The 20,658-nt window shown below is 39.8% G+C and overlaps 1 protein-coding gene across 1 annotated transcript in view; it reads right to left on the minus strand.

Annotated features, from left to right (window-relative positions):
• Window positions 1-1,985: 1,985 nt before the first annotated feature.
• LOC139593497 (cysteine-rich venom protein kaouthin-2-like) overlaps window positions 1,986-20,658 on the minus strand; it is a 35,204-nt gene continuing 16,531 nt past the window's right edge. The window contains exon 8 of the mRNA XM_071434470.1: window positions 1,986-2,113. Within this exon, the coding sequence (XP_071290571.1) occupies window positions 1,986-2,113 (128 nt within the window). The remainder of the gene's footprint in view (window positions 2,114-20,658) is intronic.

Here is a 20,658-nt window from a genome sequence, read left to right on the forward strand (position 1 = left end):
TAGGGAAGCAGAACCTTTTGAAATCTCCTTCAAAAGCACAAAGGTTGTGCCTGGATACCCTGCAGTAACCCAGAAGGGTGCCTGGTGCTCCAGGGTGGCACCTCAGGTTGTAGGAGATCCTCTCCAGCTCCTGCTGCTGCTGTGCTCAAACGTCACAGCTGGATATCCAGAGCATGCAACTTGGCTCTCCAGGGAGGGAACTCTATCAGAAATCTCTAATAATAAACTACTTCCTTGTTAAATATTCATTGGCCCAGATAAAAGGGGAGGAAAGAGGAAAAACTTGGAAAATAACCCAGAAGACACCTGAGAGCTTTGCCAAAATTATGCATCCCCCCATAAGAGAATTGGGGTTTTACAGGTTGGTGTTTTCTGAGGAAAACACAGTTTTTAAAGGAAAATTTCAGCTTGAATTACTCCCTAAAAATCATATAATCAAGGTTTGGGTTGGAAGGGAGTTTAAAGATCATCTTGTTCCACCCCCTGCTATGGGCAGGGACACCTTCCACTATCCCAGGGTGCTCCAAGCCCCATCCAACCTGGCCTTGGACACTGCCAGGGATGGAGCAGCCACAGCTTCTCTGGGCAACCTGTGCCAGGGCCTCCTCACCCTCAAAGCAAAGAATTTCTTCCTTATATCCAATTTAACCCTGCCCTCTCTCAGTTTGAAGCCATTTGCCCTTCTCCTACTGCTCCATGCCATTGTAAAAAGTCTCTCTCCAGCTTCTTTGGAGCCTTGCACAGTGGCAGTGGTCATGAGGGTGAAACTGAGCTACAGAAAGGTACAAAATCAAGGCTACCAGAATTAATTTATGTCCTGGAAACCATAAATTTCCCTAATTCGACACTCTCAATTGTTTTAATATGGTGGTAATTTGAGCAGCAGAAACAGGATGAAACAATAGAGGGGAGGAAACCACTGCTAAACTGTTTCTATATGTTTTGATTATTTATTGAGCCAATATTAGCTAAGAAACTTTGTGCAAGTGAGACTAGGCCCAGAACTTCAATATCTAATGAAAGGGGATATCCTTTATACAGGTAGAAAAATAAAAAAAAAAAAAAAAGCAATGCAGGTTCATGTCTGGGTATGGCTCACCCTCTTGTGTCTTTATCTAGAATTGCAGTCTTGTGGAGAAAATTATTTTTACTGGTCTGAAATAAGAAGGGAAATTGGTGAGTTCTGCCCTGCTCAAGGCTAGTTTATGTGGCTCAAGGGCTATGGAAAACCAGAATCCTTTCAGGAGCAGCTGGAGCTCTGGTGGGACACCCAGTGTGGTGCAAGGTCAGTGGGAAAGAGCCACAGCAATAAATTTATCATTCATTTATCACCACAGGCAGGTGTAGCAGAATTTTTGTGATTAGGTCAGAGGAAAAGTTGCAGATACAACGTGTGCCTATTATTTTGCCTGTACAAAAAATTGTCCCCCTTTGTGCTTTATACTTCTTTTCTTTTCTCATCCACACTCACATGAAGTATAAAAGAACCTCAAAATATCCATAAGGAATTTTCCAAATAAAAAAAACCCCGCCCCTTTATTTATAAATAACTTTAATTAAAAGCTCTGTTTGTGAACTGGTGGTAGATCATGTATTTATTTAGCAGGAAGACATTCCATTAACAATGAAAAAAAGTTAACAGAAGAAAATGTAGTGGCATCTAACAAATTATGCAAAAAAACCTGAAGTGTTTTAAAAGTGGGTTTCCTATTAAAAAGAAATAAATCAGTGGCAGATCCACTTCAAAGAAAGACACAAAGTAACACATTAGTAACTTAAAACATGATTTCTACAAAACCTAAAATAACATGAGAGGTTATTTTGAGCTACTATCTAATTTAAGACTGAAGTAATGGTCAGATTTCAGATAAAATTATTACCTACAGGTCAGCCTGAGCAGATGCACTGAGAGTGAATACACTTTACAGTGGGCTCTACTCTTTCCTTATAATCTCTCAGCAGCTCTAATGACACCCAGCAGGACTTTAGATGATTTGAGTGGTGCATTTGCAGCTTGCAGGACACTTCTTCTTCACCAGTGAGTGGCTACAGCCAAACAACATTTTCAGATTTTTGCAGTTTCCAAGGAGGTCTTGATACTTGCAAGGGTTGGCTGAAATAGAACAGAGAGAAGCAAACACATGAAATATTTTGTGAAAACTGAGCTCTGGTTTGATGATTCTGCATTTTCCAGAAATTCCAGCTGTTCATGTCTCTATAAACTTTGTACTTTTGCTCTGCTATTAAAATGGCTTGAATATTATAGAATGTGGGTTTTTTTAAGGAGAATGGAGTGACTTACTGCAAAGTCCTTTGTCACAGTGGCCAGGACAGTCAGCACATTTTGGTCCACTTCTGTAAGGCGTAGCTATTTGCATTGGGTTATTTCCTCTGAAATTTGAAAGAATTACAAGACAAAACAAGATCAACACGAAGCTCTGAGCCATTAACAGGAGTTTGTTATTCATTGCAGTGAAAAGCATCCAGAAGGTTTTGGATAAAAATATTTTCATAGGCAGTCATGTTTTAGTTTCAGATATTTATAGAATAACAAAAAAATTGATTTTAAGTAAGAGGGACAATAAGGTTTAGAGAAACAAATGAATTGATTGATTGTATATGTATAACATTATCTGTTAAAAAAAAGTATGTGCTTCCTAGCTCTGCTTCTCTAATGGATTTCAACTGATTGAGGTAATCATAAAATCACAGAATCACAGACTGCTTTGGGTTGGAGGGGACCCTAGAGATCACTTAGCTCCAACATCCTGCCATGGGCAGGGACACCTCCCACCAGACCAGGTTGCTCCAAACCTCAGCAAAACCCTTCTGAAATGCAGTTCTTTACCTCTGGGAATATTCATTTGCTGTTGGTTTCCACTTTACATCTGATTTTCTCCTTTGTGTTCAAAATTACAGCATGATTTGTGCCTGATGCCTGATTCTGACAGAGATAAACCCTTGCTCATCTGCTAAAATTTCCCTAATATCTCTTTCAATGCGAAATAAAACAAACATTGCTATTCGGCATGCTGCTAAACCCACGATTTACACTGGTATTTTCAAAAGTATCAATGTTTAAAGTAGATTGCATTCATTTTATCTTATAGCCAAGGATGTTTTGGAAACACTTCCAGAATCACCACAGCTGAGTAAGAAGGCAGTACGTACGCAGGGCAGTATTGGCAAACATAAAAGTACTTGTAGGGGCCCATGGGGCAGTAGGAAACTCCACATCCCACCTTGTAACTGTTGTACCAGATAAGCTGCAGATCAAAAAACAAGCACATTATTTCAGAGTGAATTCTTGTAAAAAAAACCAAAAACCCAAAACCTCACAAACTAACAGAACCAGAAAATAATTTTTCTCTTTCATTTTTTTCTAGTCAGCTTTTAAATTTAAAGTTTAGCTGTCATAAAGAATACATAGAAAAATGAGTTTCCTCCAATTTCCAAATGTTTTTCAGCACAGTTTCTGGCAGGACACTGAAGCTGAAATTCAAATATTTTCATCATAGGTATTATGCTTTGACATTTCTTAATCACATATTTCTATCTCTGTATAAAAAATATTTATTTCTAAATTAAAGGTTTTTCTACAGACTATTTCCTTTCTGGACAGCTCTTCCAAAATACTGGTTCCATTGCCTCCTAATTAGATGAAAAAGACTTTTAGCTTATAATTCATTTTTGGATCAGAGTATGAATTATAGATAATAGTATGATGACATTGATAATTTTTTCCTGATTATAAATAACTCCCAGCTGGCTTAAGTGTACTCCTGTGATTCTGGTGTATCCCTGCAGTTTGTTTCAAGTCTCCATACCTGAGTGTAGCTCTCAACATTGACATTTTTTGAGATTGCTCCATATCCATACTTGAAATTGGAGGACTGACTGAACCACACTTGAATTGCATCAGCCCATGTCCTTGGGTAGGATGACAGTAACACATTCTCACCACAGGTGACACCTGGAGTAGAGGTAAATCCATTTTATTAGGAGAGAAGCAAAGTATAGGGCAGGAGATGGGACAGAGAGGCTGTAGCTCTATGCTTAAAAAAATGCCTATGATGCCATTCACTTTGCCCTGTGATTTTAAGGACTTGCAAAAAGTTATCTTTCAGAGTGTTCATCTGACAAAAATGATGTTTTTGTGTTTAATAATCACAGAATCATAGAATGATTTGGGTTGGAAGGGACCTAAAGATCATCTTGTTCCAACTCCCCTGACATATACAGGGACACCTTCCATCTAATAATCCTAAAAAGCTCTTCTACAACAGATTAAAGTAATGCTTATTTCTATTTCACATTCACAGGGGTCATCTGCAAACTGCTATTAACCCATCAGCTGAGGCTCCATGCTTGTCAGTACCATTAATAACTCTCTTGTCTCTTGGACTGACTTTCATCCCACACTGATTTGCCCATTTCTGAGCATTTTTGGCAGTTTTCTCACTCCACACCTGAAAGACACAAAGGAAGAAGTATTCAGGTCACAGATAGGTTAGTGCAGCCCATGAGATGGAAAAAAAAAAAACCAATAAAAATAGGGAATGGCTTGGGTGTTGAGCACTGAATGCTCCCACAGCCCTCAAAAGAAAGGAGTTGTGCTGATTTACTCTCCTGGGGCACATTTCTTCAACTCCTAAAGGTTTCAGAGCAGGTTATCCTGCACAGTTCTGTCACACAGTCCTGATCTCCAGATGGTGCTGATTAAGAGGGTTTTTATAACATACTACTGCTTTCCTTCAGCTTTGTGTCCGAATGAACACTGCAGGGTGCACTGGACTAAGTGGTATAAATCTGATTTTCAGCCCAGGTGCAGCTGAGTTGTGGTGATGAACATCAGCTGGGCTTTGAACCTGGGGAATGTTTCAGGCCTTTCTATGCAGGATGAACCACAGAGCACTGACCAGCTCATCTGCTCGTGGGACAGGGATAACCAGGATATCAGGGATGGGAGAAGTTTTGCAGATCTAGGTCTCCTTTGCCCTCCTGACACTGTGAGATTCAGAAACTGCAGCTCCCCCTTTGCTTTGCATGCTCTTTCCTTCATCCAGGGTTTGGTTCTCTTCTTAGATTCAGAGAATCAGAGATAGTTTGGGTTGGAATGGACCTTGAAGGGTCATCTAATCTAAACCCTGTGCAATGAGCAGGGACATCTTCAACCAGACCAGGTTTCTCAGAGCCCCATCCAGCCTGGTCCTGGCACATCCAGGGATGGGGCAGCCACAGCTTCTCTGAGCAACCTGTGCCAAGGCCTCACCACCCTCATCATAAAAATCTTCCTATATCTAATTTTAATCTACCTGCTTTTAACTGAAAAAAATTAGCCCTTGTGCCATTGCAAGAGGCCCTGATAAAGTGTTTTTCCTCATTCTTATAGACTCCCTTTAGGCACTGGAAGTGGCTCTAAGGTCCCTTTGGATCCTTCTCTTCCCCAGGCTGAACAGCCCAGCTCTCCCAGCCTGGCTCCAGAGCAGGGGTGCTCCAGCCCTTGGAGCATTTTGCTGGCTCATATTGAGTTTCTCATCCATGAACTTCTCCAAGTCCTTCTTATCAGGCTGCTCTTAATCCCTTCATCCCACAGCTTCCTTTGATGCTGGGTTTGTCCCATCATTTCCTTTAAAGGAAAAGCAGGCTGGCTGCAATTCATAGCTCACCATCTTCAGCATGTTCCTGGCTGTGGGAAATACAGATCTCCGTATTTCATTGTGCAGCTCAAGGATCTGTTTTTCATTTTGAGACTTAAAATGAGGAAAGGAGAAAGATTTCACACTTTTAAATGGAAAACCCTGGAAAAAAAAAACAGTGAAGGTCCCAGTTAACAGAAGTATAATAAACAAGAGAAATTATGATCTTCTTGTCACTTTTGTTTGGTCAACTGAACCTACCCCAATAATTGGTCTCATAAAACTTGTTTAACTTAAGACATTTATGGTGGTAGAAATAACATCTCAGCCAGTAGTTTTAGGCTGCAGCTATACTCAGATAAAGGAAAGTATCAATTTCCAGCATGGTTCACCTCAGATTTATAATTTTCTTTCCTAACGTACTTGTTTCTTTTCATTCATTAATAAGATCTTGATAACTCTCATGCAAGTCCCTGCATAGCAGGTATCTTACAAACCTAATCCTCTCTAGGAGATTTATGAATCATATTTCTGAATCTTAAATTATTCATTTATTTATGAAAAATATATTTTTAAAATTAGGTCCATGAAGAGTATTTTGATAGGCAGAATGATTTGGGTTGGAAGCTCAAAGAGCCAGTAGCTCTGAAGCACCTGTCTTATACAGGGACAGCTTCTTCCACTAGACCAGGTTGCTCAACCATAATACTAATACTAATACTAATACTAATAATGAATCATCTGTACAAAATAAGAGTTCATCTTCAATATATTACATTAACATATTAACAATACTTGCACCCCATAATTCTAAATCTCTAGAGACCACAGGATCAGACTATATCAGGTCAGATTTCTATACAAAGGAGTCAGATATGGGTGTTTTGAACAGATGAATGATCCTACCTGTCCATCAGATTGGTGTAGCAAAGCAGCCAGGAGAATTATTGCAGTTAGTAGATCCATTTCTACAGGGGGAAAAAAACCAAAAACAAACCCCCAAAATCCATTAGTCTCTGTTGCATACACTTTATGGCATAATGTGATATGTGAGCAAGATACAAAACTGCTGCAAAGTAAAGCCTGCACAAATAAGTTTATTTTAGTTGATCCTCACTATGGATGTGCTGAAACTGTGCATGGGCACCACTGCCTCCTACAGAGAGAAGACTCCACATTGCATGAAAGCAGGGGCTGTAAATAGCATAAAGTTTTGTGGTACTTGGAATAGATGGATCGGCCCCCTTTTGACTTCTTTATTCAAGATATCTTCAATTTTTAGCATTTCCCCTTCATGTCTGCCTCCCTGTATATAAAAACGCCCATTAATGTGTTCAGTACTGTCACATCAGAGTCCTTCTCAAGTGAGATTTGGTGTTTTGGAGTGGATCACTGAACATAGGGACTATAGTCTCCATTTCTTCCCCACTTCTCTGTTTCCTTATTAAATCAGAATAATAATGGATCAAGCAAATTGTGGTGATCACCCTCATGTTTCATCTAACACTTAGACTTTCAAATATGATGTTATTAACAAATAACGTTGGCTACTGCATTCTGACTCCTGAGGCACCTCATGCAGGTGTACACAGACACTCTGAAACCCACCCATATACACAGGATGCTTTTTCTGCATATCAAAAGTTATATATCTATGTATTGATGATGATATATGGGGAAAAGTTCTCTTTGGTTATTAAAAAGAGGGAGCAAAATCCCAAGGAAGACTAGCTTTGAGTCAGCAGGTTGCCTTAACCCAGATAGGCAAGAGGGAAATAGAGATAACAAACCTCAACAAATATAAAATGCCTTAGAGCTGGCCTCTCAGAAAAATCCATGGTATGAGCAGGACAGGTCAATAGAAATCTAGGAAATTCTGCTTGATAGGGAAACTACCACTGGCAAAAAATAAAATGTCCCCCCCTTTAGTTTAGAATCACTAATCCTTGTCCTATCATGTAATTCAGATGTTCAGTCTTTGTCTTGTTTTCCTGTGATTTCATAAGGAAATCATTTGCATGAGGTAGAGGCAGGGATCTCACTGATATCAATGAAGAATAAATTCTTAAACTGCAGGGATATTTTTAGACACAGAGGAGTTGTCTTGCCCTTCCATACACACAAATCTTTTTGGGACTTCCCAGATTAAATTCTGCAACAGGAAACAAAATATTTCTAGATCCAGAGTTAAAGTTGATTAAATACTGCTGCACATCTTCAACTGCCAGACTCTACCATCAAATCTCTTGGACTAAATGTGTGGAACCATCATCAAAGGATGAGGGTTCCCAGATAGAATTATCCTTCCCTGTCAATAGTGCTCAATCCACTAAATCACTTCTATGCTTCTGAAAAACAAATGCCAACAATGCATTTTTAGGCAGCTCTACTTGAAAACCTGAGGTTTCATGAAAATTTGATTGAGTTTAAAAGCAAATAAAATAAACATTGACAGCTTAAAAACTGTAAACAAATTTCTATTTGAAAAATATGGTTTTTATGTTTAATCCTGGTGTTCCATTCCTCAGTAGAATCTTTCTCCTGCCATCTGATACAGCTTTCAGGGCATAGCAGGTTTGAAAGTTTGGCAGAGTGGGAATATTTGTCTTTTCACTTTGATATATTTTTCCTCTACCTTGTCTGACTTTGCCTCTTTAAATTTCATTAAAGTAATAAATTCACTGTCCATTAAGAAAAGGTAATCAGCTTATTACATACTATAATATATATTAGGCATTTCAGCAGCATATATACCTGGAAAGTTTGGACACATAATTAACATTTAGACATGACAAAATTCTGAGTTCAGCTGCACTGATCCCAATACTCAGGTGAAACAAATTTAACACCAAAACAATTCAAAAGGCATTAGAAAAGCATTTCCCATGACTGATAACCCTATGCAAATGCAAAAATTATTTCATGTTCACATTTGTAGAAAGAAGCAAGTGGGTCCAAGTGTTGCATTTTGATCTAAAGGAATACAGGAATTAGACTCCACTGAAGCAACTTTTCATCCCTACTCCTGGGAGGTGTTTTTCAGAGAAGATATGTTTTATTTTACATTCTTTCTCTGAGATATTATAAGCATAAATTTTCTTTCAATTATCACGCTATCAATTATTGGTAAAATTCAGCTATTAACTGCACTAAAATTAGAAGCACAATGAACAAGACACTATATGGATAAAATCTCTAAGGCTGAAATTCAGTTCTGCATACATTACCTTCATCCACCAGAATCCTTCTGCACCTGAGGAAGTGGCAGGAGAGTGAAAGGCTCTCTCCAGTCCAGGGCTGTATATATGTACATTTCCCCTTTTTTTTTTTTCCTTGTCAATATTTATTGCTGATAAATGACACCAGCTTTGGGGCTGCCCATTGTGCAAAGAAGAACTTTCCTTAAGGAACAGGTGACTGAAAATCCACCAATCCAGCTACATAGTTCTGGATTTTTTTTCCTTGTCTCCAGGGTAAGGAAAAAGAGAAGACAGAAGACCTGTCCTTTTGCAGAACTTCAACTTCTAGTCTGATGTAGATACAGTGCTAATGTGTTCACAAAACAAAAGCTTGAGTTCTGAGCTGGTTGTTGTGCAGTTGTCTTTCCTGTTTCTGGCAAAAGAGTGGGATAAATATTTTGAGGCAGAGATATAAATGAGCATCTTAGCTGTACACAGAATGACCTGTACTGTGGGCGACCCAGTGTTGTTTTCTTCCAAGTGGTTCCTGAACTTCCATTTGCTGAATAAAACTTTTATTCCATTAGCTCACTGAGGCTGTGGCACTGGGCATCACTTTTTACCAGCACATGTAGTGATAGGACAAAGGAGGATGACTTTAAACTGAAAGGGGGCAGGTTTTGATTAGATATTAGGAAGAAATTCTGGACTATGAGTGTGATGAGACCCTGGAAGAGGCTGTCCAGAGAAGCTGTGGCTGCCCCATTCCTGGAAATGTTCAAGACAAGGTTGGATGGGGCTCTGAGTGACCTGGTCTAGTGGAAGGTATCCCTGCCCAAATACAAGGTGATCTTTAAGGTCCCTTCCAACCCAAACCATTCTGTGATTCTGTGATTCTGTGATTCTGTGATTCTGTGATTCTGTGATTATTGTACACATAACTCACCCCAGATGTCGCTCAAGATTAAGTTACTGCAGAATGGCTGCAGATGTTTCATGTCTTCAGTCTGGAGAGATGTGTGGCATGTGCTCTGCTCTAGGGCAGCATAAAATGGTCAGGGTTGAAAAGACCTTAAAGATCTCCAACTTCCAACCCTCTGCCATGATCAGGGGCACCTTCCAGTGGTCCAGATAGCTCCAAGCCCTATCCAACCTGGCATCACTCTGCTCATCCTTCCTTCTTGCAGGTTCTTTGTTTCCACTCTCTTATAAGGTAAAATATCACAAAGGCAGCTTTGACAGGTCCTCATTGCTCAAACACAACCTTTCTTGCTTCCTTCCATGCAGTCTGTTGGCTATCAGAAGGCATAAAGCATCTGCACATCTCCTTATTCCATTCCTGGCTCCCTTTCTCATCCTTTGCTGTGGTGTGCTGCACACTGAGCACCCTTCTCACCACACTGGGTGCAGGTTGCTGCCCATGCTGCCAAGTCAATATTGCCTCACTGTTTCCAGGTTTCTGCAGAATTCCTGCAGCTGCCTGCTGTTGCAGGAACTCTAATATTGTATTATAACCCCTGTGTTGGAAAACAAAGCTGCCTTTGTTCTTCCTTTGTACAGCAGGCAGCACTCACGGGAAGTTGCCTCTGATAAGGTCTCCCATATCCTTCCATGTTCTGAGATAAGGGCACAGTTACATTTTTATCTGAAGTGCTTGTGGCAGTTTTGATGAGACCAGGGTTATCACCATCAGAAAGCCTCATGAGACACCTACCATAGTTATTGACTGCATTTCTATTGAGGGGAGGCAGCCCAGCAGCTCCAGATTCCCAATGTCCTGGGAGATAGTTCCATTCTTTTACCTCATCCACCCTACTCAACAATTTTCATTCATTCACTACGGTCATCTGAGCTTTATTTGTACTGTTAAAATGAAATTATGATACTTAGAGTATTTCTTTAAAGCGTGCCCCACCTGTTTGAATAGTGAAAAACAATTTGTTCTCTAAAGAATGACTGTCAGATATGCTACATTTCATGGTCTGTGGGTGAAATAATTGGGAAGAAAGAAAAGATTAATAAAACTGACATCCGGATCCATGGTACAAAGAACAATTTAGCATAGCAATTCCCACTTCCTCATCTGGATTACCTGAAAGGGTGGGGTAATTAAATTAAAAAATAGAATTTATTCCATGGAGTTCTGCAAATGTAAGAATATTTTTAAAAATAAATCTATGGAAAGTTCTTAAAAAAAGATCAGCTAGAATGGTTTGACTGTGGAAGTTCTCCTCCAGACCTGAACTGCAGGAATCTGATTTATCTCAAACAATGAAGACAAAAATCCACTTTCTTTAATTCTTTATTTCCACTGAAGTAAATGAGAGTAGAAGTAGCACTTTAGATTAAAATCCCTGCAGTTCTGTGTGGTTCAGAACTTTGCACAGATCTTTTTCTTGGCTGTCAGAACACCTTGCAGACCTAACTTTGTTTGGCAAAAAGGAGCATTACTGATTTCTTCCACACAACCCAACTCACCTTCCCCTCTGTATTATTATTATTATTATTATTATTATTATTATTATTATTATTATTATTATTATTATTAGAGAGCGAAGCAACAGAGTCAATCAATCAAAAAGTTGCTGTCAGAGTAACTGTACATAAGCACAGTAGAATGGAATAATGAAAAAACACCCAATTGTTGTCCAGAAACTTTTAGAGGCCCAGTCCTTCTCTTGTGCTCCCAGAAACTGATCTGCAAAAAACAGGCTGCTCCTTAGAGGTGTTTTTCAATATTTTTCTAGGAAGTTTGCAACAAGGAGATTTCGTGGTTTCCTCAGGTGAGGAATATAATTCTTTCATGGCACTATTATTCCAGAGAGCTTTTAAAGTCTAACACATAAAATTGCAGGAAGGATTTTGTGCATATGTGTGAAAGCCATTCTCATGAAGCCCAAAATGGATTAGCAAATGATTCAATCAGAACAATCATACACTTCTCATATCAAAGTTCAATACATGCCTGTGTTCTTTTCAATCTTTGCTGAAATGTGCCAAAGCTGAGCACTGTAAAAATGCATGTGTCCTTTTTAAGCATATAGGGATTGTTAATTCAGCTTCCCTTTAGATCTAGTAAGTCACTAGAAACATTTTCTAAATCTCTGCTGTGGGACAAAAGACTGACTCCAGAAAAGAAATGTGGGGTAAAACTCATTCCATCTCCTGGGACAACCCAATAGTGAAAGCACTTGCATTTCAGCTCAATTTTTTCTTGCAAATAGATAAAACACACCTCTGAAGTCACCTTTGGGAAGCAACATATCTAATATATTTAAAATGTTAGATTAGAATAAAGAGAAAATATCAGATACAGATCAATGAGAGAGATGAGGTTCATCACTCCAGTCATATTTGTCCCATATACCAAATAAACCAATGCCTGTTGTAAGTGTGGAAAGATACACAGAAAGTGAACAGGGAAGAACAGAGAAGAATTCTGTGTGGAAACCATTAGAACAACACCATTTTTTTTTTCAGATATGTCTTTCTCTGTGAGAGTCAGGTGTAACCAAACCAAAGCCCAGCTGATTCTCTAGAACAAATCCCTTATTTGAACTAAATCTGGCCAACAGGAAACAGAGCAAACAAACCATAATGACTTCTCTTGGAATTCAAACTGACTTTTGATATAGGTGATTTATTAATTTTTATTGTTATTTAAAGGAAGTGAGAATACACCCCTTCCTCTCTAACTAATAGTGAAAGACACAAAGCAATGCAGACTCAAACTATCACAGATATCTCAAATGTAATGATCACCTGGAGGCATTTGTTTATTACTCATGGATAAAACAGGTTTTATGTTCAATTTCCATGGTTAATAACTTCAGACATACTTGTCTGAGAAATACAGGCTACACAAATTGAAGTTTTTCATGAACACCCCTTTGTTTCCTGCATGTATTTGCTGGAAAAAGATTTTCTGTAATTTAGCAGTAGTGACAGTGTGGGGCCTTTTACTATGAAATCTTTTAAAAAGTGTGGGTGTGAAATTAATTCCTTAAAATGCTCATATTTCTTAAATTCTTATATATGAGCATTTTAATGTTTTCATGGACCTGGCATAAAAGTAAACCAGAGCTGTTGTAGAGGATGCAGAGTGTCCAGTTCATAAAAAATACTTTGAACTGTTGTTGCAACAACAAATAATGTTAAAATTTGTTAGAAAACAGGGAAATGTGATTTCCAAGTCAGGGAGTCTCACACAGAACATTCTATTGGACTGACTGCAGTAAGTAAATGAGAAATATTTGGAGCTGTGAAAAGAGGTATTTATAGAAACTCCACTTCAAATCCTAGCTTGAGGAGTCATTTGGAAATTATATTGCTGATTAAATGCATTTTGACTCATAATAATTCCTGAACCAGCTGCATTTGGCCACAGCCAAGCTTCTTTGTGGAGTGACTTCTCACCTTTTTTACAGTCTGAATCTGGAAATTACTTGATAGAAAATGAATAGAAGCTACATAACCAGAGGATATTTTAAATACCCATTCAAAACATATCTTGACTGAGAGGGATTTCCCCACACTCTGCTGAAGCTGAGCCTTTCCACAGCCTGGCTTCCAGGAGCCCACAGAGCTGCTGATAGGGAGAAAGGGAAGAGGGGGCATTAATTTGCTGGGAAAGGCCCTGAAAAAAAGGGTTGCAAAGGCAGACACAGATTCCTGGTTTCTGCATTCTGCAATATTTTTCCCTTTAGAGAGATGTGATGTGATAGAAAATGTACACAGAGTCCAGAAAGATGAACCTAGAACACACTGCTCTGTAACGACCAGCAGAAAAATGATTGCTAAGGAAAAAAATATTTCCTGATTGAAACTGATACACAACATTTACAGCTTTCTGCCTTTGGAAAGTATCCAGTTGTGCACACGAGTATCAATGGTATCTCAGTATGCATGCTTATGTTGGTGCTTTTCTATGCCCAAGTCAGGGAAGAGCAAATATTGTGCTGTTTTTTATCAATGAACAAACTCTTTTGAGGTAAGTCATAAAACAGAGTTGAATTATACAGTTGTCTAACTAAAAGAGGGTATCTAAAATGTAGGTTTTTCCTACATTTTCTACTTACATCTAAGTAAGTTCTCACACCAGAAGGAGAGAGATCTTCTAGGTTACTGAAGACCTAAATCTCAAAGCAGCAGCCCATGAAGAGACACTTGGCACCACCTCATATAAACCAAGACACCTTTGCAGTGCTAAGGAGGTTGCAAGTGCATGTGGAAGAGTTGTGCCTTTCCAGATTTTATCTGGAGCCCTGGCTGGATAGCCTGGGAAATGTCAGGAACTTGCAGACTCACAACTGAACTAAATGCTTTGAGGAATATGAAAGGCTGAGAGAATTGGGATTGTTCACTCTGGATAACAGAAGGCTCCAGGGAGACTTTTAGACCTTTCAGCACCTAAAGGGGAGCCAAGAGAGCTGGAGAGGGACTTTTGGCAAGGGCAGGGAGTGACGGGACAAGGGGTGATGACTTCAAACTGACTGAGGGCAGGGTTAGATTAGATGTTAGGGAGAAATTCTTTACTCAGAGTGTGTGGAGGTCCTGGCACAGGCTGCCCAGAGAAGCTGTGGCTGCTCCATCCCTGGAAGTGTCCAAGGCCAGGCTGGACAGGGCTGGAGCAACCTGGGATGGTGGAAAGTGTCCCTGCCCATGGCAGGGGGTGGAATGAGGTGATCTTTCAGGTCCTTTTCAACCCAAACCATTCTGTGATTCAGCAATTCTGTGATTCTGGGTATATTAGTCCACTGCTATGCAGGCATTTATGTGCAACCATGAAGCTGTTAATTATATCTCTGAAATGTAAATTGAGATTTAGATCTACTTTCAAATTACAATTCTATAAATACTGTGACCCAGTTATGTTCCACTCACCCAGACAATGATCTCATGAAAAGGACGTTGGATTTCACAGTGGGTGGCCCTCAGCTGTCCACAGGTTGGCATCATTGATGTCTGTGCATCTCCCCTTATTGCCAGAGGATTCACTTCCTAATGTTCTTTGATTCTGTTCTTCATTCTCCCATTTTCTGAATTACAGCCCATCTCCTCCCTTCCCTCTCACCCCTTTATCTCCTTTCCTAATTCCATATCCCCCTCTGAACCTAGTTTTGCTTACAGTCTATCCAAACCATGATATTTCTGAGTGTTCCCGTGGCAATCTTGTCCATAAATGGCATTACTGACACAGTAAGTGTGAGTCACTGCAACCCAAACCTGCTCTGCCATTTTCCATCCCATATTTATTGTATTTACCTTACCATACCCGGCCACTTGATGTAATTATTCTATTTTAGCCTTCATTCTTTCAGCTGAACACAAGAAGTTGGCCACCAGTTTGCATACTAGAGCAGCAGAGTAACAGTTTCACATTTCTGCTTTGGGTATGTAAAGAGAAATGTAGAAGTTCCCTTTTAAGGACTTTGCTGCCATGAGGCCTTTTCATCTCATAGGCTTGCTTGATGGAAGTTTGAAATATTAGATGTGTTTTGCCATCAGCACAGCTTCCATGGATTTAGGCATTGCTTTTTCAATAATTTGATTCACAGTTTTTCCCTGGATCAGATGAGGTCAGTAATTCAAATGCTCTCTTGGTTCCCTTTTTGGGCAGAATTTCCATATCCATTGTCCCAATTCTCTAAATGACTTTTGTGTGATGATTGTCTTTATAGATGTGGATGTTAAAATCACAGAATCACAGAATTGCAAGGGACCTTAAAGACCATGTAGTCCCAATAGGCAGGGATGAGACCCACTAGAACAGTCTGCTTAGAGCCACATCCAACCTTGCCTTGAACCTTGATCACAGCTCAAAGATTTATTCCATGGCTTCTTTAAGTATTGATGGAGAATTTTATCAGCCTTGGCTGCCCCTCTGTCATCCCACTGTTCTATTGTAGTGAAAACCATTTACATGGACGTTTATTGCATTTCCCTGTGTATGAAAAGGGGTTTAAATTTCACTGCCTGGATTATCTCCATGTCTGTGTGGCTTTAGAAGATAAATATAAAAAAGTTTTTACATTGTGGCATTCTCATATGGCAGACTTGCAGATTTTAGTCTCACAGACCATTTTCTTGCTTGTCCTTTGCTCTGTGGAAAGCAAACACCCTGGGTCAGTGAGGTACCACTCCCACAGAGCCAGAGAGTGTTTACCAGGAAACTTGCCATTTGCCAAAGTAATTTTTCTTTAATATTCCATATTGCAAAGGCAGGACATTTTTTCATCAGCTCCAATGATACTTTTAGTGCCAAGCAACAAATCAAAAGCTCTGTTCAGGTTATTAAATAATCAAGTTAATGTATATTTACCTTGAAAGAATGTCATCATCTGAGAGCCTGAGTTTTTTAGCAAATCACTACTTTCTTTTCTTTCAATTTCTTTTCTGCTCTGCTCGGCTGTGATACCAATTTCCACCAGCTCTATGGACACAGATGGCTCTGATAGCACACCCAAAAACCTGGAGATTCCCAATTATCTCCTAATCCAATTTCACGGCTTTTTAAAATATTTTTTTTCCTTTCCACATTTAAATGTTGATGTTTTCCTTTTTAAATCATTAAGATACTAATATGCAAATCTCAACAGCACTTAATTTCTCTGTTTTTACTTTGCTGACCCTCTGCAAACTTTCCTATTGTATTTGGGTTTCCCCCAAGATGAAGGAGGGAATGAATCTGTCTCCATGTTCTCAGAATGCTGATTTATTATTTTGTGATATTATATTAAAGAATCCTATACTAAACTATACTAAAGAATGCAGAAAGGGTATTTACAGAAGGCTAAGAAGATACTAATGAAAACTTGTGACTCTTCCCAGAGTCTTGACGCAGCTTGGACCCAACTGGCCATTGAGTCAAAACAGCTCACAGCAGAAACCAATGAAACAATCACCTGTGGTAAGCAATGTCCAAACACATTCCAAAGCAGAAAAACACAGGAGAAGCAAATCAGATAGTTATTGTTTTCCTTTCTCTCTGAGGCTTCTCAGCTTCCCAGGAGAAAAATCCTGGGCGAAGGGATTTTTCCAGAAATGTGAATGCCACATTTTCCATCTGCTCCTTCCCTGTAGTAGGAGTCAAGGGTGAGTGCTTGAGCCCTGGGTATCAGGAACAGAGGCAGCCAAGCCCTGGCACACATCTGGTGTCTGCCCCATCCCTGGAAGTGTCCAAGGCCAGATTGGACAGGGCTTGGAGCAGCCTGGGACAGTGGAAGGTGTCCCTGCCCATGGCAGGGGGTTGGAATCAGGTGATCTTTCTGGCCCCTTCCAACCCAAACCATTCCTTTGATATTTTCACCAAACCACAGCCCCTGGTTGGAACACCTGGAGCCTCAGGGCTCTGAAGACTTCCTTGCAGAATGGCAGCGCACAGAATTATGAATCTGGCCTTGAAATATTCAGTGATGTAACTAAAACCTTTTGGTGTACCAGCAAGAAATGGATATTTTCATTTGAGGAAATTGCTTATTTTTAGTGACACTGGAGCTTCAACTGCTCAGTTTTCCACCAGAGGGCACTCCTATATTTTCAATGAAGCAAGTTTGGGAACAGGACTGAGCAGTTTTGTGCGTGCAGTACAATTCCAGCTGTGACAGGGCAACAGGAAAAATGCAGGAGCAGAATGACCTTGTTGCACATCTGGCAGCACTGCCCATCATCTGGGACCCTCCAGTGACACCCGATGGGGCACAGCCAGGCTTCAGAGCCCCCTGTGTGTGTCAGGCTGAATCACACAAAATAAATAACCAGTTCATACACACAGTGTTTGATATGGCCCAGTTTAATTGAGGGATCTGTGCCTTCCTCCTGAGGAGCATCAAGGCCACTTGTGTCACCAGATGTGGTACCAGATTTCAGTATTTTCCATGGAATATTCCATCCCATACACAGTCCTGTGGTTTTATCTTCACTCAAAAAAATACACATTGTTATGAAAATTAAATCACTTCCACAGCTGATGCAGCTTGGGTTGATTGTGTGGTTTTGGTATTCAGGAGTTTACATCAAAATACAATGTGAAAAACTATCTGCAGTCAAATCTGTAAAAACTGAAGAATCTGTTGGTTTGGCTGGACTGTGTCCCTGTCAAGATATATATTATGTATATCCCTGTGTGTGTGTGTATGTGTATATCCCTATAATATATCAAAGAGTTTTTTAAACTATTTTTTAAGCTTTTTTAACTTAGAATGATTTTTAGTAATTAAGGTAATGTACTCAAATGAACAAAATCCAGGCACTTTGTTTATTGATGGCAGGAGAGAAAGCATAATTTTGTGGAGATAAAAAAACCCAAGGCTCTGAATAAAATGTTTCAGAAAATTAGTATATTGCTTTATAGTAGTATTGTAGTATAGTAGTAGTAGTATAGTTTTATATATATATATTTTATTAGTAGTTTGCATACAAGAGTAAACAAAATTTCTGAATAGGCTCTCTCAAGTCTGAATTACTTCCTAAATATGTATTTAATCAAGTTCATTCTTTAGTTACTGCAATAGTTGGAAAAGACAGCTTAAGGAAGAAATAAGATTTTCTGGTAATTTGACCAAAATATAGATGAACAGGGTAAACAGAGATTGGGATTATGATACATTGAGCAGTTTAGAGGTTCTAGCACCTAAAAGTGACAGATTCTCACAGCTACTCATAAACTGATCAGGTAAATACTTTTCCCTTCTTAAGTCAGAGAGGAGGAACAGCCTGAAATCAGCTCTGCTCCAAGGAAACATCTCTGTTAAACTGCACCCAGATGAGGCAACTCAGGGCAAAGCCAGGCTGAGCTAACTCAGGTGCAAGAATGTGTCATTTTTCCAATCCCTCCTTCTCACTTGTATTTTTCCTATGGATGCCTTTGGCATGGTTCTTGTCTGCCACAGGCTTTTTTTCCCCCTCCAGCTGATTATAGCTCTGCATTCTGTGGCTGTATAAAGGTGACTTTGGCTGCTTGGTTATGTGGTGACTCCTCTCCCTTGTGCTCCAGCAAATTCATCAGCCACTGTCTTCTCTGGCCAAATCCATCATTCCTAATGTAATCAAAGATCAAGAATATGGATCTCTTAAGAATGTGTGGTGTAGCAAATGATCTCTGTGCCTTCAGGATTTGAATGTGGGCAAACTGGTTCATCTAATGGAAACTGATTCACTTCAATTCTCTGCAGTGTTTCGTGACTACTTCTCTTAAATATTTTTTAAACTTCTTATTTTGACCCACTGCAGAAAATGTCTCAGTGCTTAACTGACTGCATCTGCACTATTCACTTTGTGGCTTTGGATCCAGAACCTTTTTTCTCTGCAGAGCCCTCACCTTCCAGCTCCACCCCAGCCAGGTGTGCTGTCATCAAAATCAACCTCACTATAGCTACAGGTTCACTTGAACCTGCAGATGGTGAGGAAAACCTGTCCCAGCCAGAGCATGATCCAGACTGCTAGAGTGGCATTCATCTCACCAGAGCTCTACTTCAAAGCCATTCTCCTTATGCTGCCTTTACAGGTACTTCAGGTCTTTATTTCACATTTTCTTCTTACAGCAGGTGCCTAAGAGAGGCTGGATGAGCAGATAAGGTAAATGACTGCTGTCACCCTGGTTTTTTAAGATTTTCTAAGCCTTCTGATGTTGACATTCTTGTAGTGAACTTTCTCACACACTTTCTGTAAATAACTCATTGTTTTGCATTCCTTTATGGAAGAAGAGAGAGTTGAGAGACTGTTGGTTTAACCAGTGTCATTGGAGAGGTGTCACTGTCACCCTCCAATCCGCTGTCACTTTTAGAAAACTATAAATGTTAGAGTCAAAAAATAAACTTCCCTTTTTTCCTTCACCTTGAGAACAGTAGTGTGCTTGTGTTCTTTTGTGTCCTATAGTGACAGACTGCCTTGACATCACCAAGAATTTTTAAGAAAGCATTATATGAGTCAAGTCAGTCACTATTCTATATCTCTTTCCAGGTAAGGTTGAGGAAAACAGTTGTTTGGGGGAGATGTAATAATATGGATGGTGCAATTTTTCTATGATAACTTTTTGGGTCTTAAGGCCACTGGTTTGGCTCTGGTCAGTAGAGCTGAACTCTGCTTCTTGAACCATGTTTTCCAAGATGCTAAAGGGCCCTTGGCATTATTAACCTGTCAGACATACCAAGGCTTTTCTGGAAGGTAATGCTATTTGGTCTAAGCCAAAATTGTGTCAAGGACTAAGACTATGAAGGCACAGAAAACCTTTTCAGTGCTCAGACCTGTGTTCTGACTCTGTGTAGCCTGTCACTACAGACAGACATGAAAAAAAGAATGGATGGAAAGGTTTCAGCAGAAAATCTATTTAAAAAGGCCTGAAATTAAGAATTGACTCAAGTCATGCCATGGAGAAAGCATTTACTTATCCTCCTGTAGAATGCCATCAATCATGTACCAACAGTGTGCAGGTATCCTCTGAAATACACAGGGAAGGTGTTAGACTGCAATGGACACGATTCATCTTCTCATCAATGTTTTCCCCTTGGAGCCTGTTTGATGATGTCACCACGGGGTCTGCAGGAATGATTAAAATGGGCTGTGTTTCCTCTGTCAGAAACAATGCAAAATCACACCTCTCCCCTTCTTCAGCTCTTAGCTACTCCCAACTCCCTCATACACATGTGCACACGTGTGTACACACAACTCCCATTCCTGCCTGGATCTCGGGGCTATTTTGAGTCTGCTCTGCAGTTCTTGATGTGTTTCCTGGTCATGAGGAGGGACAACAGTGAACACACCATTATTCCATATATTTGGAATATTCAGGCATGCTGCACAATTGCTGTTTTATCTTTGAAACGTGCCTGCTGCTTCCCCAG

Source organism: Agelaius tricolor, unplaced genomic scaffold (assembly GCF_023055355.1).
Source record: "Agelaius tricolor isolate 1412-34295 unplaced genomic scaffold, bAgeTri1.0.p SCAF_1, whole genome shotgun sequence".
Lineage (NCBI taxonomy): Eukaryota > Metazoa > Chordata > Aves > Passeriformes > Icteridae > Agelaius > Agelaius tricolor.